Source organism: Eriocheir sinensis, chromosome 13 (assembly GCF_024679095.1).
Source record: "Eriocheir sinensis breed Jianghai 21 chromosome 13, ASM2467909v1, whole genome shotgun sequence".
Taxonomy (NCBI): Eukaryota; Metazoa; Arthropoda; class Malacostraca; order Decapoda; family Varunidae; genus Eriocheir; species Eriocheir sinensis.
The window spans coordinates 19,458,260-19,484,609 of NC_066521.1; the positions used below are offsets into that span (position 1 = coordinate 19,458,260).

General features: G+C 40.3%; 6 protein-coding genes across 8 annotated transcripts in view; 4 read left to right on the plus strand and 2 right to left on the minus strand.

Moving 5' to 3' along the window:
- The first annotated feature begins 277 nt into the window (after window positions 1-277).
- LOC126998141 (ferrochelatase, mitochondrial-like) lies at window positions 278-3,959 on the plus strand. Its single transcript, XM_050859564.1, has 9 exons — window positions 278-445; window positions 1,226-1,430; window positions 1,684-1,786; window positions 1,997-2,115; window positions 2,231-2,332; window positions 2,471-2,636; window positions 2,830-2,986; window positions 3,159-3,274; window positions 3,365-3,959. Exons 1-9 carry the CDS (start codon window positions 403-405, stop codon window positions 3,563-3,565), a joined length of 1,212 nt encoding a protein of 403 aa, XP_050715521.1. The 5' UTR covers window positions 278-402; the 3' UTR covers window positions 3,566-3,959.
- Window positions 3,960-4,077: 118 nt separating this feature from the next.
- LOC126998142 (protein SYS1 homolog) lies at window positions 4,078-7,540 on the minus strand. Its single transcript, XM_050859565.1, has 5 exons — window positions 7,423-7,540; window positions 5,335-5,411; window positions 5,046-5,138; window positions 4,678-4,745; window positions 4,078-4,495 (listed from the first exon to the last, which is right to left on the minus strand). Exons 2-5 carry the CDS (start codon window positions 5,401-5,403, stop codon window positions 4,255-4,257), a joined length of 471 nt encoding a protein of 156 aa, XP_050715522.1. The 5' UTR covers window positions 5,404-5,411; window positions 7,423-7,540; the 3' UTR covers window positions 4,078-4,254.
- Window positions 7,541-8,015: 475 nt separating this feature from the next.
- LOC126998140 (dynein axonemal assembly factor 5-like) lies at window positions 8,016-14,585 on the plus strand. Its single transcript, XM_050859563.1, has 10 exons — window positions 8,016-8,790; window positions 9,179-9,359; window positions 9,585-9,727; window positions 10,000-10,232; window positions 10,479-10,995; window positions 11,136-11,318; window positions 11,464-11,586; window positions 11,809-11,955; window positions 12,222-12,413; window positions 14,066-14,585. Exons 1-10 carry the CDS (start codon window positions 8,163-8,165, stop codon window positions 14,197-14,199), a joined length of 2,481 nt encoding a protein of 826 aa, XP_050715520.1. The 5' UTR covers window positions 8,016-8,162; the 3' UTR covers window positions 14,200-14,585.
- A 1,067-nt stretch (window positions 14,586-15,652) lies between these two features.
- On the plus strand, window positions 15,653-17,150 carry LOC126998144 (uncharacterized). Its single transcript, XM_050859568.1, has 2 exons — window positions 15,653-15,805; window positions 16,116-17,150. The coding sequence occupies exon 2, from the start codon at window positions 16,124-16,126 to the stop codon at window positions 17,006-17,008; it is 885 nt and encodes a 294-aa protein (XP_050715525.1). The 5' UTR covers window positions 15,653-15,805; window positions 16,116-16,123; the 3' UTR covers window positions 17,009-17,150.
- Window positions 17,138-20,125, minus strand: LOC126998145 (uncharacterized). Of its 2 annotated transcripts, none has more exons than XM_050859570.1 (7): window positions 19,854-20,125; window positions 19,268-19,386; window positions 18,784-18,979; window positions 18,372-18,485; window positions 17,998-18,073; window positions 17,737-17,833; window positions 17,138-17,322 (listed from the first exon to the last, which is right to left on the minus strand). In XM_050859570.1, exons 2-7 carry the CDS (start codon window positions 19,366-19,368, stop codon window positions 17,223-17,225), a joined length of 684 nt encoding a protein of 227 aa, XP_050715527.1. In that variant the 5' UTR covers window positions 19,369-19,386; window positions 19,854-20,125; the 3' UTR covers window positions 17,138-17,222. The 2 variants fall into 2 exon arrangements, with proteins under 2 accessions (XP_050715527.1, XP_050715526.1); XM_050859569.1 differs by having other exon boundaries at window positions 19,931-20,124.
- A 1,039-nt stretch (window positions 20,126-21,164) lies between these two features.
- The window catches only part of LOC126998143 (uncharacterized), a 24,117-nt gene continuing 18,931 nt past the window's right edge, over window positions 21,165-26,350 (plus strand). For both annotated transcript variants that reach the window (XM_050859566.1, XM_050859567.1), the window contains exons 1-2: window positions 21,165-21,217; window positions 21,902-22,453. In XM_050859566.1, the coding sequence (XP_050715523.1) occupies window positions 22,351-22,453 (103 nt within the window). In that variant the 5' untranslated portion in view covers window positions 21,165-21,217; window positions 21,902-22,350. The remainder of the gene's footprint in view (window positions 21,218-21,901; window positions 22,454-26,350) is intronic.

Here is a 26,350-nt window from a genome sequence, read left to right on the forward strand (position 1 = left end):
CAACGTTGTCAGATTGTCGTACTCAGCCACTTATATATACCGACTTCCGACCACAAATCTATCTCCTGGTCTCCAATAACGAGATTAATTTATATTTAGCGTTAAAGTAGTTCATTCCTGATGTTTCTTGGCAATAGTTAGGCGTCAGAAACCGGTAAACACTATGCTCTGAGTACGATAATCTGGCAATCGTGAATTATAACAGTGCAAGGTCTTATAATAGTAACACATCAGGATGAAGGGTATATAAGTATGCACTGTGAGGTAACTAAGTGTATGGTGTGAAGTATAGAAGTGTTGAGGAGGAGGACTTAAGAAGCGATACAAAGTGGAACAGGTCAAAAGAAGAAGAAGAAGAGGCATTGTTTACGTCAGCAGCCGGGGACGTCAAAAGTTTGGAAAATGAAGAAAATTGTAACACTAAGGCAGTTCCTGAGGCCCCTGTGTAAGTAGCTGCCACCTGCTTTGTTATGCTAGAGTACAGTGTTGTTGTACATCGTGTAATTAAGGGTAATCAAGGTGTACTCCGTCGCCTGCTGTTAGCCGCCGGTTGGTTGCGTCAAGGGTTTTTTTCATATGTTCATTCCCTTATTTCTACTTCCCTGACTAAATCAAGGCCTTTATTTTTTTATCACTTGTCCCCTACCATTGTATCTTTTTAGTTTCCTGGTGCTACTTCCACATGTATCCCTAGTTGTATAATCACACTATGTACTGCCTGGGGGTTGGGATGGCATGTTCCTCCCTTCTCCTTTGTTGTTTACTTGCAACAATAAACTGTCAATCAATCAATCAATTTTTGTGGTATAAAAAATAATAGTCGCTGATAGCAGTCTTCATCAAGTACAGGGCCGTAATTTCTCGGGGGGCTAAGGGGGCTACAGTCCCCCCATGTTTTCTATATATATATCAATTAACCGTTTATATTGATTTCTCCAATATTTTTGCTAGCCTTGTTAAAATTTGCTGGCATATAGCAACATGCAGACTCCTTATGTTCTTACGTTCTTATTTAAATTGAACAATCATCTAATTAGTCAAATGTATCCCTCCATCGCAGCTGGTATCAATGATCCAATTTTTAGATTCACAGTGCTGCAACCCTTCACCACACGCAGTAAATCAGCCATAAATATATTTTATCATGATATAATCAGCGTATGAACCCAGTTTTACCTTATATTTTTTTAATATCAACTGCTTCTGTAAACCTAACACCCCACAGGTGGGATGCAGGTGGCAGGGAGGCAGCACAGTACTTCTACCAGGGATGCACAACAGGCTGAAGCAGCAGCCCAGAAGGAGGCAGTGCAGCCCAAAACTGCATTGTTGATGCTGAACATGGGGGGCCCACGCAACCTGGACGAAGTGCATGACTTCCTTCTGCAGCTGTTCAAAGATAGGGACATTATTCAGCTGCCCTTCCAGAGGTGAGGGGGGGTTAATATTTTTTGGGGGGGAGCACCTCAAACAGTATTTCTTTGTGCTGCTCTGTCCAGAACTAAATAAATCTGATCAAATATATATTACAATAATGGCAATAATTAAGAGTAAGGAAAGGAACCCTCATAGAAAGGTTACATGTGTTTAATCACTCTGTCTTTCGAGGACCCTAAGGGAAGCCTCCTGTAGCAAAGAGCATGCTCATGTCTGATGATGCTGTATGATATTTTAACCTGGCAGTCGCATGGGCCCCTGGATTGCCAAGAGACGAACCCCAAGTATTCAGCAGAAGTATGATGAAATTGGAGGAGGATCACCCATTTTTAAGTGGACAGATTTACAGGTTAATATGCCACATGATGAAATACGTAATATCAAGCAGTCATGTAAACCTAGAGAGAAGAAGAGAAAAAAAAAATATATATGTATTTTTAAGTGCCTACTAAGCTTATTAAGATGTATTATATCAGCAGCCAAGTAGCATTTCTTGCTTTTATAAGTCAGAACCGAGTAATTAAATCAGTGCCAACTGATATTTGATTTTTTACTTCAGGGAAAGTTGATGTGTGAGCAGCTAGATAAACTGTGTCCTGAAACTGCACCCCATAAGCATTATGTTGGCTTCAGATACGCTCGCCCCCTTACTGAGGCAACACTCCAGCAAATAGAAGAGTAAGTCCTGTCATATATTTATAGGAGCATCATATCATAAGTATTATCAAATAAAATTTACGAGTTTACTGAAGCCAATATTTGTTTTCTAAAGATTGTCTTCCCCACGTAACAGGGAGGGAGCTGAGAATTGTGTAGCTTTCTCTCAGTACCCACAATACAGCTGTAGCACCACTGGCTCCAGCATGAATGCCATCCACAAGTTCTACGCCAACAGGTAACAACACCTTGCTCATCTATGACTCTACATAAAGGGTTCAGAATAATGAGGTAGTAAAATGAAGGGTTTATGAAATATGACTTGTTTAGAAAAAATGACCGTGATCCTCAGTAGGCTAAGGTTACCTTCTTACAGGCCCGCAGAAACAAAGCTCAAGTGGAGTGTAATCGATCGGTGGGGCACCAACTCCTTCCTTGTCAAGTGCTTTGCTGAGAACATAAAGAAAGAACTGGAGAAGTTCCCAATTGAGAAGCGGAAAGATGTCTTCATTCTCTTCTCAGCTCACTCCCTACCTCTCAGAGTGAGTTATTTTAACTGGCTACTGCCCCTTTGACTATTCTCTTCCAGATATTAGTATATTACCTTTATTACTAGTTTACTGAAGTTCATTGAAGGTGTAATAATATGATGCATATATAAAATAAGTACACCCACTACTTTACCTAATAACAAAAGACATTAGGAGTAGAATTTCACAATTGTACATTTCACAGCAAGTCAATCGAGGTGACCCTTACTCTGCTGAGGTGGGAGCCACGGTGCAGCTGGTGATGCAGGAGCTGGGCTACAGCAATCCTTACCGGCTGGTATGGCAGAGCAAGGTGGGACCACTGCCATGGCTTTCCCCTGCCACTGATGATGCTATTAAAGGTTGTGACATTTACTTTGTGTTCCTTTAACAAAGATTGACCACAGAAGCTATTTCATTTGCTTTCATAATTGTTATGATGTAATGAAATAAGTTGTATACCTGAAAATTTATATCAGTAAGGTTCACTTTTCTTCTTCTCACTCTTCTCTTTCTGGGGTGGTGCTCCTGTAGGTCTGGTGCAGCGGGGCCGAAAGAACATGATCCTGGTGCCCATTGCCTTCACCAGCGACCACATTGAAACCTTACATGAGCTGGACATTGAGTATGCACAGGATGTTGGAAAGGAGGTGAGCTGGGTCTCTTTTATGCTTGACTAGGTACCATTCTCACTTCTTCAGAGTAACACAAAATCTTAACCATTCTTTCATGCTCGACAGGTTGGGGCCGAGACTATCCTCCGCTGTGCTGCACCCAATGACCACCCTCTGTTCATTGATGCATTGGTGGATGTAGCAAGCAAACACCTGAATAGTGACCAGAAGTGTTCTGAGCAGTTCCTGCACAACTGTCCCCTGTGTGTCAATAAATCCTGCTATGCCTCCAAGAAATGGTTCAGATATGCCACACAGACCTTTTAAGAATTTATGTTCCTCTCCGCATTTGATTTAAAGTCTAATTTTATTGTTGTTGTTGATGTGATTGTGTAATTTCCATGGAAGTTGTATGTATATATTGTTCAGGTGCTTATCAACAATGTCTGAGATGATAAGTTTGTTGTTGTTATTCATGATGTATGATGCTTTAAAGATACTGAATAATATTTAATAGATGATAGGGCATATCATGACTTAGTTTAAGCAAACATTAAGCAAAGTAGAACAAATTATAAACTGGTTAAATATACGATACATAGCACATGTACTTATTTTTATGTGAGTATTCTTGATTTGATACGTGTATGCATGGTCATATTGTTGAAGGGAGATATTTGTATGCACAATAGAAATGAGTAATGAAGTTTGATTAAATATTTTAGACAAGTGTTCATCCCAACCTTATCACAAAAATTAGGAAAAATAATTTCACATTTCTCATTGTTATATATAATTGAAATAAGTTTATAGGAAAAGTCATGAATACATAATGCTTATAAATAGAACAAAATGCACTGATGAATGATAAAAGTATAACATTCTATATTCAAAATAAATGAGTACCTACTTTCCAGTTGTTGAAACAAAGGACTTAAAAAAAAAAGTTGACAAAAACATTACAAATCTTCTTCACACACAGACACATTTACACACACATACACACACACACACACTCACAGATCTACTTTGGAGGAGCCAAGAACAGGAATGTGTTGCATCTCTGTACGCATACACAGGTACTCTCCCAACACACACATGAGGGTGATGGTGACCAGGTTGAGGAGCCACACTGAGGGTTGGGATGGCAGGTGACCATTGTACCACCAACTAGCACAAAGGTGGATCACGTGGGCTGTCACTGTGAAGTCCAGACATTGCTTGGTCCTCTGCACCACCTTCCATAGGCCAAGGGAGCTGTAGATAAAGAGGAAATGTTATGTGATGTTTCTTACCCATTTCACTAATCCTAAGGGTAAGTGGCAACAAAGGATTAATATAATATCTCAAAGCTTTATAAATGTTATGAGATAGTTTTCTATACACACTTAAAAAATACTGCCAAAAATTGAATATGAGGAGGATGAGGACTACTGTACCTGGTGAGAGCATTGAGGATGAAGGCTGCCATTACTGTCCTTCCATGCACCTCTTTCACTTGCAGTTCCTGTGGAAGAAAGAACAGTTAACATTTTACCCCTACCCACTAGCTAGCCACATTATGAGTTGTGATGAAATATGAATAACCTTTAGCAGGACTGAAGCCTAACTTTGCATTCCTGAGAAACCTACAGTTCTGAAGGATCCTCCAGTGAGTACTAATATGGATGTGGTCAATCTCCTTAGCTACCCCTCCAGCACTACTATACCATGTCCAGCAGTGCAGCTCTAGTCACTAATACCAAGAAAACTGTTGGTGTTCCTTGTACCACAGCCACAGGGACCAACATATGCAAATTTCCCTCACCTGGTATTTGAACAGACTGTCAAGTGAACGGTGATGGCCAGTGAAGAGGTCCAGTGAGGCCACCCAGATCCCAAGACCAACATAGAAAACAGCCTGAAACACACAAGACAATGGGTGGATATGGTAAAATGATCCTATAGGTCATTAGATGAGAAAAGAAAAGCATATTCTGATTTAGTTATTTAAAATGCAGTTGCAGAAGTATAGGTTATGTTGTTTCGTTGCTAGGAAAATGAATTAAAAGTGCCCCACCACCAAAATAATAATATGTCCACTTCCAACATCTTACCTGCATTGTTATGATCTGGGATATTATGAGAGGAGGGTCCCATATCTTGTAGCGGAAGGCCCCTGCCATTCCTTTTGCTGTGGAAGATCAGAGTCAGATTTTATTACTGAGGCAAAGGAAAGTTAGAATTGGGAGGAGACCTATCTCTATTATTTCCTGGTTAATTGTGCGGTACTTAAACTAGGAAACTTCACACCGGAATATATTTAGTAATTAACCACTGAATATGATCTGTAGTTTTCCCAACGGTTTCTTTGGAGTCTGATGCTTTGAATCGCTTCTTATATCTTTACACCTTAATCTTCCTTCCTTTGTGTCCTTTAATTATTGATCTCTTTGTTTCCAGCTTAAAACTAGAAATGTTTACATGTAGCTCACTATTGTATTGTCTATGTCTATCTCCTGTCGGTTCCAGTACACACTTTAGTTTCATGTGGCTACTTAACAGGTTTCGGTCTTGCCATTACTATCTGTTAGGTTTAAGTGGGGTTATGTTAGTTTACAAATGATTCTTAACTAATTTACCCGTTGACTGTGAATTTCCTACGAGAAGACATCACCAAGCTACAGGAGTGGAACAAAAAGTGTCTGCCACAATCACAGAGTTATACACTAGAGGGTTCAACTCCATTCTCTCGCCACGGTGAGAGGTGAAGCCACTGCCCCTGCCTGTAACTCTGTGGTCGGCCGCCATAGGGTGACGGAGTGGCGACCTTTCCATGATTCCACATGTTTATACTTAACCACTATTAGCTAGCCACCATTATCATATTTTGGAAAACTGAGCCAATCATAGTGTTGATGAGACATTGCTGCATATCATCATCACAAATTTATTGCACTTCGGTATACCTACAATAAAATGATAAAAATACATGGTAGCGTATAAACATTTTTGTTCACCTTTTTTGCTTCAACTCCTTGTCATTCATGTACTTATTATTGCATTAGATTTTCGCTTACAGTTTCAAATTCAGCACATCTTTCCGATTCAGATGGTATATGACATGTACCAATGTAACAATAATCAGGGGTAAGAAATGGACAAGAAAATAACAAGTCTATCTGACAGAGGATCGCCGAGGTGCTGCTAACTTGATAATAGCAGTAGCAGACATAAATATGTGATGTTAAATTTCTCTCCGTCTCGCCATCCGTCACCCTAAGATGGCCGCTAGTAGCTTCAATATCCAGGCTCTGGGAATCCTCTATGTATTTAACTCTGTGGCTACAATTCAGTGAAATCCAATGAAAGCAAAATTCAGGTTAAGCAGCAATGGGTCAAAACATTTACTAACTTTGTCAATTTGCTCGCTACAAAACTTCGTGAAAACTTAGTTGCTGCCAAATATCACACCTCGACATTATTTACACAGCAATGCTCAGTAAATAATTCCACCTTTTCTTGCGAACTGTCACCCAGGAAACACCTCACCCCTCACGGTCCTCAAATTACTAGTTCTCTTTGAGCTCTTCTTTTGACCTGTATCGCTTTGTATAGCTTCTTAGGTCCTCCTCCTCTCGTTCTTCTTTTCTTCTTATTTACACTTTCCTTTTCAGTATTACGTAACTTTCTTAACTGAAATAGTCACTAATTTTCACTTATTCAAGCATGTGCCCTTTTTTTCCCAGCACTGCGCGAGGAACACTTTTGCCAGCTTTACCATTCTTCTCTTTCTTTTAGTCTCCATACAGCCCCAACACCGTGCAGATCGCCCCGTTGTCCTCCTCTAATCTCCTAGCCCACTCCTCTCTGCCATTACCATCAATATCCCTGCTATTAACTCCGCTTTCTGCCTCTCATAAAGTATGCAGATGAGCCTCCTCGTACCTTAATGGTGATGAATATTGTGTAGTTCTTCTTCTAAGCCCACTCCTCTCTGCCATTACCATCACTACTCCTGCTATTAACTCCGCTCTTTGCCTCTCATTAAGTATGCTGATGAGCCTCCTCCTACCTTAATAGTGATGAATAATGTGTAGTTCTTCTTCTTCTAAGCCCACTCCTCTCTGCCATTACCATCACTACTCCTGCTATTAACTCCGCTCTCTGCCTCTCATTATGTATGCAGATGAGCCTCCTCCTACCTTAATAACGATGAATATTGTGGAGTTGATTCTGCAGTCAGTCACCCTTCCATTAGTCATGTAAACAACATGATACGTATTTGTAACGGCACCCACTTGACGTTTTCTAATGCCACATACATCGTAGAAATTATATATACAGAGAGGAAGGAAGCCATACTGCACGATATAATAGAGGGTTTAGTAAGGAAATAACGAACGACAACCACACAAGAATGGAAATGGAAGCAGTTATGAGAGTTGTATCAAATTCCACCTCTCATGTCAACTCTTTCCAAAGGCCGTAATAGAGATTAATCGGGTTTTCATGATTTTTTCTCACCCTCATAATACAGAAGAAGGGTCAAACTACCACCAGGGTCATAAAAGTACCTCGGGAAATGCCCAAAAGTCCTACAATAATCTAGTCAAATGTGAGTGCATGGGGGCGGTACCTGTCTATAGGATCAATTTTGGGGGATAAACTTTATTTGCTGGAGTAGAACTGAGCCTATTTTTCTTATTTCCTTGCAGTAATAGGAATCTTTTAATTATATAGTGGGATCTTAACCATTAGCAAAGTTTTTTAGCAAAGTTGTGTATGGGGACGGTGCTTCTCTGGGGTCAATTTGGGGGATGAACTTTATTTGCTGGAGTAGAACTGAGCCTATTTTTCTCATTTCCTTGCAGTAATAGGCCTCTTTTAATGATATAGTGGGATCTTGACCATTAGTAGCACAGTTGTTGACATTCTTGCAACCATGGCGACCGAGGACGCACCCAACGCGTACATCACCGAATTAAACTCCATTTTAAGTGAACTACAGCACACGAACAAGGCAAAGAGGAGAAAAGCCCTCGAAAGGCTCCATAATCTATCATTTGAAAGGGAGCCAGAGACCGAGAGAGAGACACAGGGGAAGATATTAGAGTTTTCCCTGAGGCACCTCGTCACATGCTTGGGGGATCAGAGTGAGGTGAACAGAATCAAGACCTCTGAAATTATACTCGGGTTCATCCAAGACACATTATTCAAGGCAGACCAGCTCATCCACCTCATCCCCGTCATCCACCACCGCCTGGCTACCATTCCAATCATCGAGGAGAGTGAAGATGTCCGACTTTTACACGTCAAAATGATCTCCTCCCTCACCATGCAGTTTGAGGGGCAGATGATTCCCTACATGGAGGATATTATTGGTATTCTGAAGGAGGTGGTTGTGGATGGCTGCCCAGAGGTTAGGAAGGCTGCTGCGGAGTGTGTGAGCTGCTTTGCCAGGGCTACGCGGGAAAAGTTTCATCTGCAGTCTGAGTCGCTGGTCAAGTCGCTGGTGAAGGCTCTCCAGCACCAGCGCTTCAAGAACAGGATAGCTTGCATCAACGCCTTAGGTACTGGGACAAACTTGTGTGCCCTCTGATTTCAGTGATCGGTATATATTATGTTTGTGCATAAGATTTCACTTAGTTTTCAGTTTGGGAAATAATACGTTGCTACTTTTAGAAATTAGTAAACTTTTTAAATACATAGCCTACTGTCAAAAAATATATAAAAGATATGCCTGCTTTGCCATATTATAATGGGTGTAATTCTAGATATTTATCAGTACATTTAATGTCTGTTCATCTTGGCTTTACTGTTATACTTACAAAATCTTATTTGTTTGGCATTAAAGAGTGATTTGATAATGACAGTAATAATGAAGAGAATCAACAAGTTCTTTTATCATACTAGAAAAGAAGGTTAACAACATTATGGTAACTTACTTTCTCACTTCAGGTGACCTTCTGTTGTACGGGGATGGCAAGTCTATTCAAGACGTAAGTGGTCCCCTGGCTCAGTGTGTCATGGACCTGCCACAAGTCCGCTTGGCCCTGGTGCAGGTGGGCGGCAGTCTTGCTCTCCACATGCCAGACAGATACTCCTACTGGCCCCGCATCCTGCCGCTGATTCTCTTCGGGTGTGTTTCATGACTTGAACATTTATCTTTTGCCATAGACGTACTAGCAAAAAATAGATTAATGAATTCATATATTTTTTGTTAAATGTATATAATTATATTTCTTGTAATATTTTTGATGCTTTATATAGTTCTGTAATGTATTTATTGAGCATTTTCATAAATTCTTTTGGAAGTTATGCAAGAGTATCTGAGGAAGTATATAATACATTTTTTTTCATTTAGCCTCAAAGATGAAGACAGAGATGTGCTGTGCAAGGCCAGAGAACTTTGGGAACAGGTGGGCCACAAATATGAAGAGGAAAATGAGGATCAACTAAAGTACGAGATTGATTTTGATGTGGCCATAACAGATTACCCGCCAGGAGGTGAGAATCAATCTAAGGAAAGTTCATAAATATTTATTCATCAGCTAATCTGAATAGAAAAGTCAGCTGGTTTGACTGTACATTCTATGCTACAATATGAATTTATAGGTAGTCCCATAATTAATGAATAAGAGTATCTAATAACCATGGCATTAAGGTGTAGATATATGTTACCCTTCTTACAAATTCACAGTAACACCACAGCTTTAGGCAGTGGTCAACTCCTGTCCACACCCACACAATAAACCTCCTATCCCATCCTTTCCATGCAGAGGTTCGCCCTGGTATTGGATGTCGTATTCTAGTCCAGCAAAATCTATATCACATCCTTCCTGCTCTCCTGGCTGACCTGGATGACTGGCAGGATGGTCCAAGACTGCAGGCAGCTAAACTTCTGTCTGTCCTTATCCTCAATGCCGACTCTGGGGTGACTCAGTATGCCGAGAAGGTGTTAACAGCTCTCTGTCTGGCGGCTGGTGACAAGGAGGCAAGCATTGTGAAGCAGGTGAGCCTGGCCTCCACTACCAAGACTGTATGGCCATATTTCAACTAATGTTTTCTTAGTCTTTCATATTTCTGGTAAATTGTTTTCATTTGGTTGGTAGCAGGACCTCAGCAATCCTTTTTATGGTAAATTTGTAGCGCTTTGTGTGCTTTTTTATATTTATGTTTTGCTTTTGAACTTCTTTTGATGTATTTTTGCCTTTAGAGGCAGCTTTATCAAAAGTTGAATAAATATTTTCTCTCACAGATGATTGAATGTGGTCACTACCTGGGCTGCTTCTTGCCTCCTCCTGTATACCTGGCTCTGGTGTTGCCAAGGCTAAGTACAGGGTGTCAGGCAGAGCGACCTTTGATAGTGCTGGCTGCCCTGCTAGAGGGGAGCAGCAGCACTCTCCTCCAGCCCCACCTAATGGAGCTCCTCTCAGTCCTAGCAGAAGATGAAGTAACGCATGTCTTTGAAGAGGCACACCAAGAAGCTCTTCTTCGTGTGATGAGAACTCTGTTGCAAAAATGTGACCTTTCTGAGTGCAGCTCCAAAGCCTTCTCAGTGTTGTTGTTCATTGCATCCTCCTCCTCTGGGAATAATGCCTCTGCAGCACTGGAAGGATTGAGGGAGCTATCCAAGAACTGTGGCTATGAGGAGGAGGAGGAGCTTTACCGCCAGGAGACAAGAGGAGTCTTGGACAAGCTTGTGGAGGCAACTGGTGGCTGGACAGAAGGTTCCCCATCCTACCTATTGTTTGGAGTCCTCATGAAGTTGGCAGGTGAGGCTCCATGCAAGGCTATCATTGTATGGGTGTAAAAAATGGGGAGTCAGTGATGATGGGGATATATATTGTATGGAATAATTATACTAAATAGAACATAACTGCAGTTCAATAAGTATAACGGCAATTCTTTTCAGGTCCAGCTCTTGGTCATGATCTGGAGATTTTCACAAAGATACTGTCAGTATGTACCTCCAAGAAGGAAGACCCCTTTGTTTGCCTCCACTGCCTGACTGAGCTGAGGCACCTTCTAGTGATGGAGGACCGGCCCCTAGCTGCTGGCGGCCAGCTGGAGGCATGGCTTCCAGTCCTTGTCAACAGTAAGGCACAGCTTGGGTATTTTGATACCAATGTCTTCATATCATACTTTTTGCACTCACTTTAGATGAAGAATATAGATGAAATAGAGTATGGTGGATGGTGATGATGATTAAGTTTTTACATTTTTCCTTTTCCTATTGACAGACTGCATACGAGAGCTGCTTGTGTGGCGTGCCGGGGCCACAGCAGAAACCTTGAGAACAGCATCCATAGCCTGCTTAGAGGCAGCATGCAAGGCAGGAGTGACATCTCAGGAGATGACAGAAGGTAAGTTAAGACCTTACCATCATTTAATATTATTCATTGCCTATGGCAGAAACATACTATAGTACATCATATGGCACAGGAAACTTATTGGCAGGCATATTGAATGGCACTTCAAAAATGAAAGTATGAGTTGGGGAGGATTGAAATATATTGACTCATCTAGACAGTGTCAGTCTTTCCTTTTTGGTATTTTCCAAAAGCTCACACCAGTGGTCTTTCCAGAGGTGAGAAAATGTGTTGTGCTTCTGCCAGCGTTGATTGAGGATGATGCCGAGATGACACGACTGTTTGCGTGCAGTGTGGTGCAGTGTGTGGCCACCAGCTTTCCTCTCCTCATTGACCCAGACACACTCCACACCCTGGCAGACAGTGAGTGTTCCTTTCAATACTGAATAACTTTTTCCATCAAGCTGGAACAGGATACAACTATTGTATTCATAACTGTATGACTGCTATAAGAAAGTGTCTCCACAACTTGTCATGTCTGAACTCCTTCACCAATTTATGCCATAGGAATATTAAAAAAATGTTGTAGGTTTTTACAGCAGCATCTGAAGCACAGATAGTTTTTACAAGTAACAGCCAAGGAGGATGACAGCCATTGTAACCATCTAGACCTAATCTCTTCATCACAGAGTTAATAAAACGGCTGGATGACGTTGGGAGGGCGGTGAGACTGAAGGCATCCCAGGTGCTGACAGTGTTGTTTATGGACCTGCCTGAAGGCTATGACATTACCCTCAACACAGCTCGGCTACAGGACTTGTGTCAGGATGCCCTCATCTTCCTGGATGATCCTGATGAAGAGTTGCAAAAGGCTGTGTCTGGTAAGCTGCCATGGATGTGATTGTGTCAGACTTGAAGTTTGAATAGAGGATGTCAAAGGGAACAAGACATCTGAGCAATAGATAGACACCAAATACAAATGACCCTCTGTAACCATTTCATTAGGTTAGCCTAGGGCATCTTCAAACACATGATGGCCAGCACCTTATGGTATAAATCAACGAAAAATGACCTTACTTTGTTGTATAGAAAGTCTCATTAGTAAGGAAGCATATAAGAAATTTCTGAGTCAAGACCTATAGTAACTGTTTTGTTTTTGTTAGGTTATGTTAGGTTAAGTTTAGGGTATCTTCAAACACATGATAGTCAGCACCATAAGGTATATATCAACAAAGAATGACCTCACTTTGTAGTATAGAAAGTCTCATTAGTAAGGAAGCATATATGAAATTTCTGAGTCAAGACCTATAGGAACTGTTTTGGTTTTGTTAGGTTATGTTAGGTTAAGTTTAGGGTATCTTCAAACACATGATAGCCAGCACCATAAGGTATATATCAACAAAGAATGACCTCACTTTGTTGTATAGAAAGTCTCATTAGTAAGGAAGCATATAGGAAATTTCTTAGTCAAGACCTATAGGAACTGTTTTGGTTTTGTTAGGTTAAGTTTAGGGTATCTTCAAACACATGATAGCCAGCACCTTATGGTATAAATCAACAAAGAATGACCTCACTTTGTTGTATAGAAAGTCTCATTAGTAAGGAAGCATATAAGAAATTTCCGAGTCAAGACCTTTAGTAACTGTTTTGTTTTTGTTCGGTTATGTTAGGTTAAGTTTAGGGTATCTTCAAACACATGATAGCCAGCACCATAAGGTATATATCAACAAAGAATGACCTCACTTTGTTGTATAGAAAGTCTCATTAGTAAGGAAGCATATATGAAATTTCTGAGTCAAGACCAATAGTAACTGTTTTGTTTTTGTTAGGTTATGTTAGGTTAAGTTTAGGGTATCTTCAAACACATGATAGTCATCACCATAAGGTATATATCAACAAAGAATGACCCCACTTTGTTGTATATAAAGTCTCATTAGTAAGGAAGCATATAGGAAATTTCTGAATCAAGATCAATAGTAACTGTTTTGGTTTTGTTAGGTTAAGTTTAGGGTATCTTCAAACACATGATAGCCAGCACCTTATGGTATAAATCAACAAAGAATGACCTCCCTTTGTTATATAGAAAGTCTCATTAGTAAGGAAGCATATGTGAATTTTCTGAGTCAAGACCTATAGTAACTGTTTGGGGTTTTGTTAGGTTAGGTAACCAAACACACACTAGGTAAATGCAGGGTAGTGGTGGAGGTTGATTTAACTGAAAGGTGATTTTACTCCCTTGAGAAGAAATTAATGTTTCTTTAGTGTTGCATAAATTGGTATGAGTGATACCAGAGGGATAATAGTATATAGGTGTTCCAGTTGAAGATGAATGTAATATTGCATGGGAACTAAGGTGTATATATTAGATTTAAGTGTAGAGGGTTTAGAAGGGTGAATTATATAAATATGTAGAGTTACAACCTTCCATAGTGTGAATGTTAATGTTTTATGAAGTGTTCCTCATGAGTTTTATTATTTTTGTGATCCATTATCCCACTCTTCCAATGTAATTTTGTTTCCTTTTCTTTACCAGAATGGCTGGAAGTAATGAAGAACATTTGTCCTGATATACTCTTGAAATTACTACAAACAGAAGCCCACAAGTTCCGCAATGCTCACATTTGCCACAGACTCATTGACTCCATGAAGGCGCTGCAGGTGTCCTGAGCAGCACCAGACAGACCACTACACATGCCTATGTATATCGCCTGTTGATCCATTTATACATATATTCCAAAGCGTAATTATTTGGAAGAAACTGCTGTAGAAAATTGAGCTAATTTATAAAATGAAATACTTTGTAAAAATAATGTTTATAAACTTTATTTTCATAATGGTTCATTTTAGACCTCAGCTCAATTTTCAATAAGTTTTCTCCCTGCTATGAGTACTAACTGGAACATGTATAAAATGGCACACACGGCCTGGTTCAATCCATACCCCCCACAGTGGGCCCACACCGATGCTTATTACCTGAAGTGAACTGTATGAAATCCTGATAACTGTTGTCATCTAATCAGAGTATTGTTATCCTAATAAAATGTATATAACTATCCAGATTTTTAATGAACACACACAAAAAGACAAATGGACAAAATATCTGAAGATGTGTGTGTGGAGAGAGAGAGAGAGGGAGAGAATTCCTTTCCACACCAAGAGGTCCTTTTCCCTAGGCAAGAGTCTAGGAGGTAGACAGGTACGTACGTGGTCACACCTGTTACATACGTTTTTGCTGTCCTGTCCTGAGGCACATAGTTGTAGGGTTCCAAGAGATGACGGTGTCCGTGCTGTGTCTGCTATCAGCTCCACCGTCGATAAGACTTCAAAATAGCCTCTTCCATTTTAGTGGGTCTGTTTCTGTGTCTTGAGTGTTCCGTTTAGCGCTTGAACCCCCAAACCAAGAACCGGATCACAATGACTCAGCAGAACAGTGATCTGCTGGGTTATCTTGGTTTGGGTTTTGCGTCTGAATGGAAGGGGCCAAACTTTATAAACCTTTTCTTCCAAGCTAATTATTTTACCTTCCATATTTGTATGTTTTTTTTTAATAGCAAAGTATGAGACAAACTGATATTTTCGATGATCATAACGATTATATTTTCTGCGTTACATCTTTCCATGGATATCTGTTAACCAACAAGCTGCAAGTAAGCTGATAGTTAATTGTGTTTCGTCCGTTTTAGTAGGCTGAGCTGGAGACACTCAGAGAATAGACTATAGTACTCGTGATGAGCGAATCCATAGCTTATAACACCGCAGGCCAAGCCAATCCACCATAAGACTTCTTGACGAGATCCGCCGTGATTCTGCATTACGCTCTATCAAGGTACCCTATGTGAAAAGTCAAACACCAAACACCTGTAGGCTACGTTAATCTTTGGCCAGGAGACATGTATCAAAGGTTCGCCTCCTCGTGCGATGCCTCGAGAGCAATCGCCAGAAACTCCAGTGACAATGCGAGGATTAGCTACGGCATCATCGGCAATATACAAAGCCGTTGACCGTATATCCAGCAGATGCTCCACAATGAATGGTTCACAATACTGTTATTAATACCCTAATAACATTTATACGGAACAACACTACCACCACTTGAGGCATAACAACATAATGTACGAATAAGGGATAACACTACCACTGCTCCACTGCTTCTGTTACTCGAGCCATTATTCGAATTCCCCTGCATTTCCGTAACGGTGGTTGAGCCTGGGCATGGCGACGCTAACACCTCGCAGTGACGAACAGAACATCTTTTAGGAGCAGCGGTAGAAAGGTGAGTTCGTATGTAAGACGATAAAATGATCCATCCAATCATTTATAGCAATCTGTTGTCGTGTTTTAGGGGGATTCAGTGCATTGCCTATTGGTCTACTTCTTTCCATTAATTCTTACTGTTGTTATTTTTGTATTTGTACCTCTATGCATGGGAACTGTATAGCATTGGCGTTCAAAATTTTTATATTTGATCCGCTTAGTCACTTTTACCAATCAGTCTTCGTGTATTGGGGGGATTCAGTGCATTACCAACTGGCCTACTTTGTCGCATTTGTTCTCATTGTTATTTTTGTGTTACGTCTACCCAGGGAAGCTTATGGTGATGGCGGTCAAGGCATTTGCTGATCGAATATTTATGGTGGTGCTGATCGCGTGCTGCGCCGTAAACACAAGTACAACCGGCCCTGTGAATCCTGTGGCCGGTAAAAGTCGTCTGCCCCGTACCTCCACTCCTGAAGATGCGACCTCACCCACACCCACGCCCTCCCCTGACCAGGACTCCCCAGACACCACCATCACCGATTCCTCAGACTTATTGAGCAACGAAGTCCACTACAGCGTGTCTCAAAGCGGTGCAGTCAATCCGCGTGATGGTAATTCGGAAACGAGACACGAGATGCAGGAAGAGAAGGAGGGAAGTCTACTCGAAGATGACACTGCTAATGATATGACCGAGACTGTGAGTGAGGAGTTAGTCACCACGGAGCTACCAGATGACGGTGAAACTAGTATGGTTCAGAATGCAACTAGATCGTCCATTGGTGCTTTATATACGCTGTACTCTCTTATTTCCTATGTTGCAATGGCGAGGGAGGAGAATATTCCAGAAACCAAATCCAAGGAAGTGGTCAGTGCACATATCAATTCCCTGTATGTCCTGTATTCACTTGTTTCATACGTGGTTCACTCTGATGCTTCGTATGAACCCACTAATGAAGCAAATGATGACAACACGACCCAAACCTTCACGGCAGCCAATCGGTTCTCAGCACAGCACCAGGAGATGGGAGAAGAATCAGCTGAGGGTAGTGAGAAGCCTAATACTTGGACGAGGTACCTAATCATCGCTGCGAGTGTGGTGGGTGCCGTGGCGCTGATCATCATAGCTGCCATATGTCTGATCACCCACTGTCGCCGCGCCAGGATATATCCTTTAGATAAGAGGGTGGTGGTGTGCCAGACCTGCAGCCCCTCCATATAGCACCTTCCCCAAGCTCTAATGTAAGCTGTACATAACTCAAACTAGAAATATAACCAAGAAAATGTAAACTAATGTATGCTTCCTGTGTCGCCATATAGACTGTTATAACCCATGAAATTAATAAAAAAACAAGTTTGTAAAATATATTTGTTTCTACTTCATACATAATTATCCTCTGTGGGTTTTATACAACAACAGACACCTGAGCTTGTTGCTACGTCCTACTTCGTTGTGGCACTGCCTGGAAGTTGTGCAATCTGAACATGGTAATCGTCCAGTCAGGCAGCCTTCCTTCACCAAAATTTCGATTGAACCTGCGAACATCGGTGGTATCATGACAAAGTCCCTTTCATCATAAGGTAATGCATATTTTCCAGTTAAGAACTTAGGGCCATTTGGGGAAATCTACTTTTGACGGCATCAATTATGAATAACCCAAATTACACCAAAATCTATCTTAACCCAAGTATTGTTTTTGAACATGGCTCTGTCAGAACTATACTCTCTCATTAGTCTGGCACAGTGGTGGGTCTAGAACTTTTTATTAAACAGAGATTAGCACTGAAGCCATGGGCAACTCTACACATGCCTCCAACTTTACCTTATTCTCTTTCCTAGTATTGAGGCTGGGATTTGCTAAGTTAGTGTAATAGGGTGTTTGATTAAAAGCCATCTGAAATTCATGATCAGTTCAGGGTATTGTTTTTCAACACAGAGCAAACACTCACCTTGCCAGGTACTCAATTAGGATGAGAGAGTGCTTGTCCACATTATAAGGTTCCCTTGCCCCTATCAAGAGGACTTCTATGTCGCAATACTTTTCATCTGAAAGAAGAACCAAAATAATTGATATAAAAACTTAACTAAAGGTGCACACTGAATATACTCATGATGTAATCTTGACCTCTCCCCTGCACCAGTATCTTCAATGGAAACTTGCTTGTCTATGTCACTTCTTAAACAGTGATTTGAAGAAAGATTATGCTTACCTACAATAGTATGCATCCTCACATCTTTAATTACGGCACTTTGCACATTATCTGGACACATGACTAGGTTGTGGGTCTGCAAAGTAAAATTAAGAATGGCATCAGTCAATAATGTATGAATTGTCAAAACATACATTATTTTGAATAGTTTACAATGGTTTGTCTGGAAGGGAGAGAGCATCATACGGCTCGACACAATGATGTGGCCTACAAAAAAGAAAGGAGATGGAGTGGTAATGTAAATTGCAGAGGGATGATAGTATGTAAAATGGTCTGTAAACAGCAGATTGGCCTCTGGTGAAACTACTCCATATAAAAAATGAGGATTTTCTGATTTAGGAAGCAAAAGACAACCCTCTGCACAATGTTTTTACCTGATCATAGGTCCACTTGGTGGAACGAAGTTTGTCAATGGCGCTCTGGGTGAGGAGGCCACATAGCTCCCCCCATTCCCTCTGACTCATAAGGTCGGTGACGGTGCAGATTGCCTGGCAGGATGAGGGATGGATTTAGCAATTTCCAAAACTAGATTACTTATAGTTCAATAACTTGAGCATTGTCACTCAAGCACATTCTCTGTTCTTCCTTTACAGATAAACTTACGTACTTTCTCCCTTAATATGCTTATATTTTTTAAGAAGTTTATGAAAATGTTAGAATTATTAGTAAAGATTCAAATCTGAACATTGAAACAAAAGTACAATATGATCATTATGTATTGTTCACAGAAAGCAACACTGGACTCATATTTATTGATTACTACAAAACTAGATAAATTGTATTCACTTGAATTGCTCCAAACTTGAATGCTTGAAGATCAAAGGAGGGATCCCATTTTGCCTTCAATGTAGCAAGTTCCATGCGGTTGTGCAGCCACCTCAAAGGGTTAGGAACGTACAAAACTTTGACTGAGCTTGTGGAGGGCTTCCCAACCTTCCTCTGGAAGAGGTTGCTACCAGTGTGGATGCACTGCTGAGGATGTCTGGGGGATGAGGTAACTGTATAACTAAAAATGGGGTGACTAAGCCATAAATTGTTATACACAGTTTCTCAGATATTGCCGAGTTTTAAACATAACTCAGGATCACATTATAAATAAATGTTTATATACATAATTATACATACAGGTATTGTATATGTGTCATCCTCGGTATATTGTTTTCAATGGTTTGTACTTTAACAAACATCATCATCATCATCATCTTCGGTCATCATTAGCCCACTGCTGGACAAAGATGAAGAACCAAATAACAAATCAAAATCAAATCACCTTGCCTGTCTTAGGCCTAGGGTCGGCATCGCTGCTGCCGCTCTGCCTGTTGCCGCCCACCTGTAGACGGCGGTGCATGCTCTCACTCCACCCCACATCATGGGTCTCTGTGGTGTCACCTGCCATGAAAGGTTGTGTTAGAATATAGCTTGTATGAAAAAAGTAATGATTTAATGAAAATTATAATTCCATACTTTTATTATACAGTTTGTGGTTGCTGTTTATATAAGCTCATAAACTGTTCATGAGCTGTCAACACCCCATTTACCATGTTCAGGGTAAAGGAATCAGTTGTTTGACCTCAGTTTTCTTGGTTGTGTTTCCCGAAGTGTCTCAATCTGTCAGTTCGGTTTACTCACTTGGTTAGCCCATTAGTTCTCTATAGCATGACAAGGATAGGCTACTCTTGACAATTATTGCTCCACGGCGATCTGTACAATAATTTTTAGCATAGCAGTAGTTGTAAAAAAAATACCCAATGATATATAGTAGGAAAAGCTGGGTTGGGTGAGTAGCAAATACCCGTCACTTAACTTATACGGCCAACCCAAAGCTGACGTAGTAAACCAGAGGGTCATGTACTTACCTGGCGAGAGTACAGGTAGATAGATGTACTGACCACCAGCAGAAGCTTGCTACCTAACTCTTACGTAGCCAACTTACGATCAGTTTTCGGTGGGAGTGGCAGCGTGGACACCAAAGGATGAAGTTTAGGCCTATTTTCCAACTTCTTGCTCTTTTATCCGCCGTAACTTCCTCTTATTCAGTGTCTTTAGGGTGGTTTTGTTGGATTTTTTTGGCCCTGTAAATAAAAATGTAAACAAATCACCCAAGAGCACGACCCAAGACCAGGACCTAATTTCGTGCCTTTTCATCGGGTACAGGAGAGCATGGAAACTTTTTTTTTCCTTCTTCTTTCTTGTACATACTGTTTTTTCTTTCTATATCATTCTGCTCCTCCTTTTCTGTCATTTCTTCTTTACTGCATTTTCTTGATCCTATGTTTTCTCTTTTTTTTTTTCTTCTTTCTGGACGGTACTGTTTTACTTTCTATGTCATCTGAAAGCTGGAAACGTAGAGGGAAGGATGACTTAAGACTAAAAATGAAGGGAGATGAAAGAGTAACGACCTAAGAAACGGTACAAAGCGTCAAAGGTCCACAGAAGAAGAAAAGAAGAAGAAGAGGAAAAAGAAGAAAGCCCTTAACCCCATACCCCATAATTGTGAAGCACGTGATTGATTGATAGTTTATTGTTGCAGGTAGAAGAGAGAGGTAAAGGGCAGTGACCCCCTCAGTCTTAGAACCACCTTCCAAAAGTCCTCAAGCACAAAATGACGTTCTTACAAAAGTCTGGCCAGCTCAGGAGTATTTAACCTAAACTCCCCAGAGGCGCAAATTCATATATATACAAAAAAAGGCCTTGAACAACCTGGTCTCCCAAAACAACACCGTCTTGATCAACTTGCACCTATCCGTCACCCCAAAAAATGAAGAAATGAGGGAAGATAGTGAGGCAGATATATAATGAAGCTGTCAAGTAAGAGTCTTAGATCAGTCAAAACGTGAGACTAGAGGAACTAATGGTGAGCAAGGACGAGGGCAAGATTGATAAGGAAAAGTACAAGTGTATTTGATCATGGGGCTAAAATAAGGTGATTCGAGTACGCCAGAGAGGCCTTTGAGAGAGACATTTTGCAAAGATAAACGGATACAGAGCAACAGACAACCACCACACGTATATAACTCTATGGTAAGCACCCATACATATTCAACTGTAACGAGACCAGAAATAAGAGAAGTATGACGTGAAGTAAAGCCATAACCACGTTTTATAATGCCCTTCCCTTATGGCGGGGGAAGAACGGGCGGCGGCGCGGGCTCAGTGTTGCTTCAGTAGTGAGTGCGAGTGGATGTCTAGGGCGCTTGTGACTTTCTTCTCCCACATATAAGTCTGAATATAACCTTGCAGTGTGTGAAGACCAATTTATTAGCTTGAAGTAGGGTTCAGAAATCACTTAGACGGTTTAAATGGGGAGTAGGTTTAGTTATATTAGTTGTAAACGTGAGATGTATAACTTTTTGAGAGGAACCCGCCGAAAGAAGCGATATAATTATGTTTAGGGGAAAAGTTATGTTCCTACGTGTGTGTGTGTGTGTGTGTGTGTGTGTGTAGTTCCGAGACTCAAAATATTCTCTTAATTATCAGGTATTATTAGGAATACTTTGATTTGACATGACTAGGTGGAAAAAATAAATAGCATATCGTGTTAGAGATAACTTTTGCTTAAGACTGCTGAACCATACTCTTATTTGGCGAAAGGGAGTCTATTATTTTTCGTATCCATTAGGAAAATAGGATCTCGTTTAAAATTAGTGCTAAGAACTCGTAAATTTCACACACCGGCGGAAAAGAAAATTAGTTTATCATAAAGAAGTGGATTTTGAGTCGATATTGGTTAAGAACTCATTAATTTCACATATCACCAAAAAAATGAAAATAGTGGGTATATCATATTAAAAGATTAACTTAGTGTGTAAAACGAAGCGTAACCAAACAATCAACAATAAACCGTCAAATTGTTGTAGTATCTGTATATGTAATTGCTCTACTAACTATTGTATTTATTTCTCAGGTGAAGCGAGTGTTAATATGAAAGAAAAGGAAGGAAAAGAGTGGTAATATTTCAAATACAAAGAAAATCGGAAGGTAGACATTAGTTTCAATACAAAAATATAGAAAAGACGAAGAAAATCATAAGATAGACATTGGATAAGAAAGAGGAGATAAATAAGAGAATAAATAAATAAACAAACATAATATCTAGAATAATAACACGGCTGATAAAGAAGAAATAAGAAAAAACGGAAAGGAAAAGAAAAAGAAAATAATTAAGATACAACGGATGAAAGGAAAGAAAAGAGACCAGCAGCAGACATTGTATTAACTTTTTTTTCTATTCAACGTAGAAAAATTAAGGAAAAAATAAGGAAAAAAAAAAAACACCATCAGAGAGAGAGAGAGAGAGAGAGAGAGAGAGAGAAAGCATCGTGTAGCTATAGTGTTACGTTTTATCAATATTGGATGCTGCCACCCTCCACCATGCTCTCCACCGGTCTCCTCCACCACCTCCACCTCCTCCACCTCGTCCTCCTCCTCCTCCTCCTCACTCAGCCTTCTCCTAATGGTAAGTATATCGGTGACTTACTAATTATGCAGTAACTATCGCTTCTCATAACTCCTTGTCATTGGTTTTCTATCCCTTGTATTCTCAATGGTCGTATTATAAGATATTTCGCCGCTCAAGAACACATATTTGACAAGGCTTTCGTAGGAGTTGTGGGCATTTCCAGGAGTAGTTTTATGACCCTGGTGGTAGTGTGACCCTTCTTCTGTACCGTGAACCTAAAAACACATATTTGACAAGGCTTTCGTAGGAGTTGTGGGCATTTCCAGGAGTAGTTTTATGACCCTGGTGGTAGTGTGACCCTTCTTCTGTACCGTGAACCTCAAGAAACACTCATTAGAACCTTACTGACCCCCTCTTTGGCCTTTCGAAATAGCAGGTGTGAGAAGCGAAGGTGTCTTATAATGCATACCATATTTCTCGCTCTTCGTTTCAAGCTTTCAACCAAGAGTGTTTTCATATGGCTACTTATTATCATTGTATTGTATGTGTCTTTATCCCCCCAAAAGAAATAAGATAATAAAGACAATAATGAGGATGAGGAAGAGGAGGAGAGGGAGAAGGAGGAGGAGGAGAAAGGAGGAAACTAAGGAAAAGAAGGACGAGGAGAAGGAGGAGGAGTAATACGAGAATTGGAGAAAAAGAATGAAAAGAAGGAGGGAGAATGCGAGAAAAAGGAGAAAAAAAGGAGGATGAAAAGAAGAACGAGGAGGAGGAGGAAGATGAAAAATGCAAGAAAAGAAGAAAAAAAAAGGAGATTGATAAGAAAGACGACAAGGAAGATGAAGAACACGATAAAAAATGAATAAAAACATAATTAGGAAAATGTCGATAATAATAATGATGTAATAATTACAAGACACATAGACAAGAGAAGAAGCTTAGTATTGGCAGTAATTACACCCAGACCTCATTAGCGACAGGTAGGCCAGGTGAGAGTAATTACGACAGGTGGATCAGCCTTGGTTTATGACGTGAAGTTAGATGAGGTTGTGCAAACTTAGGCAAGACGTGTGTGTGTGTGTGTGTGTGTGTGTGTGTGTGTGTGTGTGTGTGTGTGTGTGTGTGTGTTTCTAGCGTCACAATTTAGCCTGGTTATGTATTAGGCTAGACGATTATTCTCTCTCTCTCTCTCTCTCTCTCTCTCTCTCTCTCTCTCTCTCTCTCTCTCTCTCTCTCTCTCTCTCTTATTCTCGTTTTCTAGCGTCATAATTTAGCCTGGTTATGTATTAGGCTAGACGATTATTCTCTCTCTCTCTCTCTCTCTCTCTCTCTCTCTCTCTCTCTCTCTCTCTCTCTCTCTCTCTCTCTCTCTCTCTCTCTCTTATTCTCGTTTATCACTATTTCTTCCGTTTTCTTTTTCCATTTTCTTTTATTTCATCTCCAGTCTGATTCCCTTTGACATTTGACAGTGAGGCAACTGTTGATTTTTCACCCTTGATTTAATTCTTGAAACGGCCTGTAATAATGATAATGAGAATGGTGATGATGATGATGATGATAGTGATGATAATAGTCTTTCTTCTTCTCCATCTAATACTTATACCACTGTTTCCTCTTCTTCTTCTTCTTCTCCTTCTCCTTCTTCTTCTTCTTTCTTCTTTTTCAACTTTTTCTTCTTTTTCTTCTTTTTCTTTTTCTTCTTCTTCTTCTTTTTCTACTACTACTACTACTACTACTACTACTACTACTACTACTGCTACATTTACCTTTCCCACCTCACTTCTCAGGTAGCTGCAGCGGTTACCTGTTAGTTTAATGTGCTAATTACTCCTGCGCACCTGATTCAGGGTAATTACTTTAGGGAAACAAAGGGTGAAGTTAAGAAAGGAGAAGGAGGAGGAAGAGGAGGAGGAGATAAATTAGGAGAGGGAAGAACGACCAATTTCAGTGAGGGAGGAATAGGAGGAAGACTTAGTAGTAGTAGTAGTAGTAGTAGTAGGAGGAGGAGGTAGAGAAAAAGGAGGTCCCGTTCAGGTGTTTTATAAGTAAGGAAAGGCAATGGAAAATGACCTTCAGAGTATTAGAAAGGGCAAATAAGTAGATAAATAGGTTAGTAGGGAAGCATATAGTTAGTTAGTTGGTTAGTTAGTTAGTTAGGTTGGTAGTTAGAAAGAATAAAAAGGCAATGGACACACACACACACACACACACACACACACACACACACACACACGCACACATATTTATAGTAAAGGCTTAGTTTTGCGTGTGTTTTATTTGTGTTTGTGTGTGTGTGTATGGATGTGTTTGTTGTTGGTCTTGCGTAAGTTACTGCCTGTTTTTTTGCTCTGTTTTCCGTATTAGCTGTTTTTGTTGTCGCTGTTGTTGTTCTCTCTCTCTCTCTCTCTCTCTCTCTCTCTCTCTCTCTCTCTCTCTCTCTCTCTCTCTCTCTCTCTCTCTCTCTCTCTCTCTCTCTCTCTCTCTCTCTCTCTCTCCATTCATCTTTCTCTTTATCTCTTCCTCCCCGTTTTTCTTTCTTTTCCTATCTTTCTCTTTTTCTCTCCTTCTCCATATCTTTCTCTTCTCACCTAAATACCTCTCCCTTGCTCTCTCCTCCTCCCCTTTCTCACCTGTCCTTTCACCCACAACCTTTCCTTCTGTTCTCCTTGTTGCCATAATCGAGCCCCAAAAAGCTATCGATCGGCTGTTTTCTGACAAAGCACAATATGAACAAGGCTATCCCATCACATAAGCCTTAAAAGAGACGTGTTTTTCCTGACTTACCTGTTCTGCATCAGCGAGATATATGCATAGAATGGGAATACTTTGTCACACTCTTATAACCCCTTTTGTGATCCTCTTTGGCTTAGTTCGGGTTTAGTTCGTCCGTTGATAGCGGTGCCCGGTTGTGTATCTATGTTTTTGATATGGCGTGGCATAAACAAACCCTCTGGTATTCGTATGTTTGGGTTTTCTCTAGCCAGGGTTACGACACTCATTAGGTACCTAGTTTTACACGTATCAATTTCCCATTATGACGATTTTCCAAGACCACAGAGAAGATTAACCGGGCTTTCATTGATGCTTTTTCAGTTCAGGATGTAGAAGTAGGGTAGTAAGATTATCACCAGGATCACAAAACAGTCCCTTGAAATCCCAGGAACTTCTACGAGAGGCTTTTAAAACAGGCGAACTGCGCTGCCGATACATATGAACTTTCCCTTTCTAGTATACCTGACTCACGTAACCTAACTTATTGATGGTTATTGTGATGTGAATGACAATGTTTATGGTTTGGTTTTGATTTTTAGTTAAGCTTCGTCACGTCTTTTCTCTAAACTAGGCTATGATACGGTAAATTTTTTTTTTTTTTTTTTTGTATACTTGATCCACGTAACCTGTGTAGGCGCTAAATCATTAATGTTTATAGTAATGCGATAATGTTTATAGTGCAGTTTAGATTTGTTGTTGAGTTTGGCTTTGTAGTTTAGGTTCAAGTCGTTTATCATTGTTTATTAATTTTTCTCTTCCTCCTTGTTTCCTATTTTCTCTTTCTCCTCTTACCTGTTCATTCATCTTTCTCTACGTGTTCTTTTTCTCTTCCCTCTTCTAACTCTCCATTCACTCTGTTTCTTGTTTTTTCTTTCTCTTATCTGTCCATTAATCTTTCTCTTCTTCCTTGTCTCCCTTTCTTCTCTTCCTCTTTATATCTCTCCATTCATCTTTTCCTTCCTACCTGTTTCTTGTTTTCTCTTCTTTCTCTCATCTGTTCTATCAACTTTCTCTTCTCTCTTCCTCTTCTTAGTTCTCCATTCATCTTTCTCTTCTCTCTTGTCTTTTTCTCTTTTCCTCTTTCTCCGTTCATCTTTTTCTTCCTACCTCCTTCTTATCCTCTCTTTCTCCTCTCGTCCGTCCATTCGTATACGCTGTGCTCTGGTAATGGCCATCGGCGGG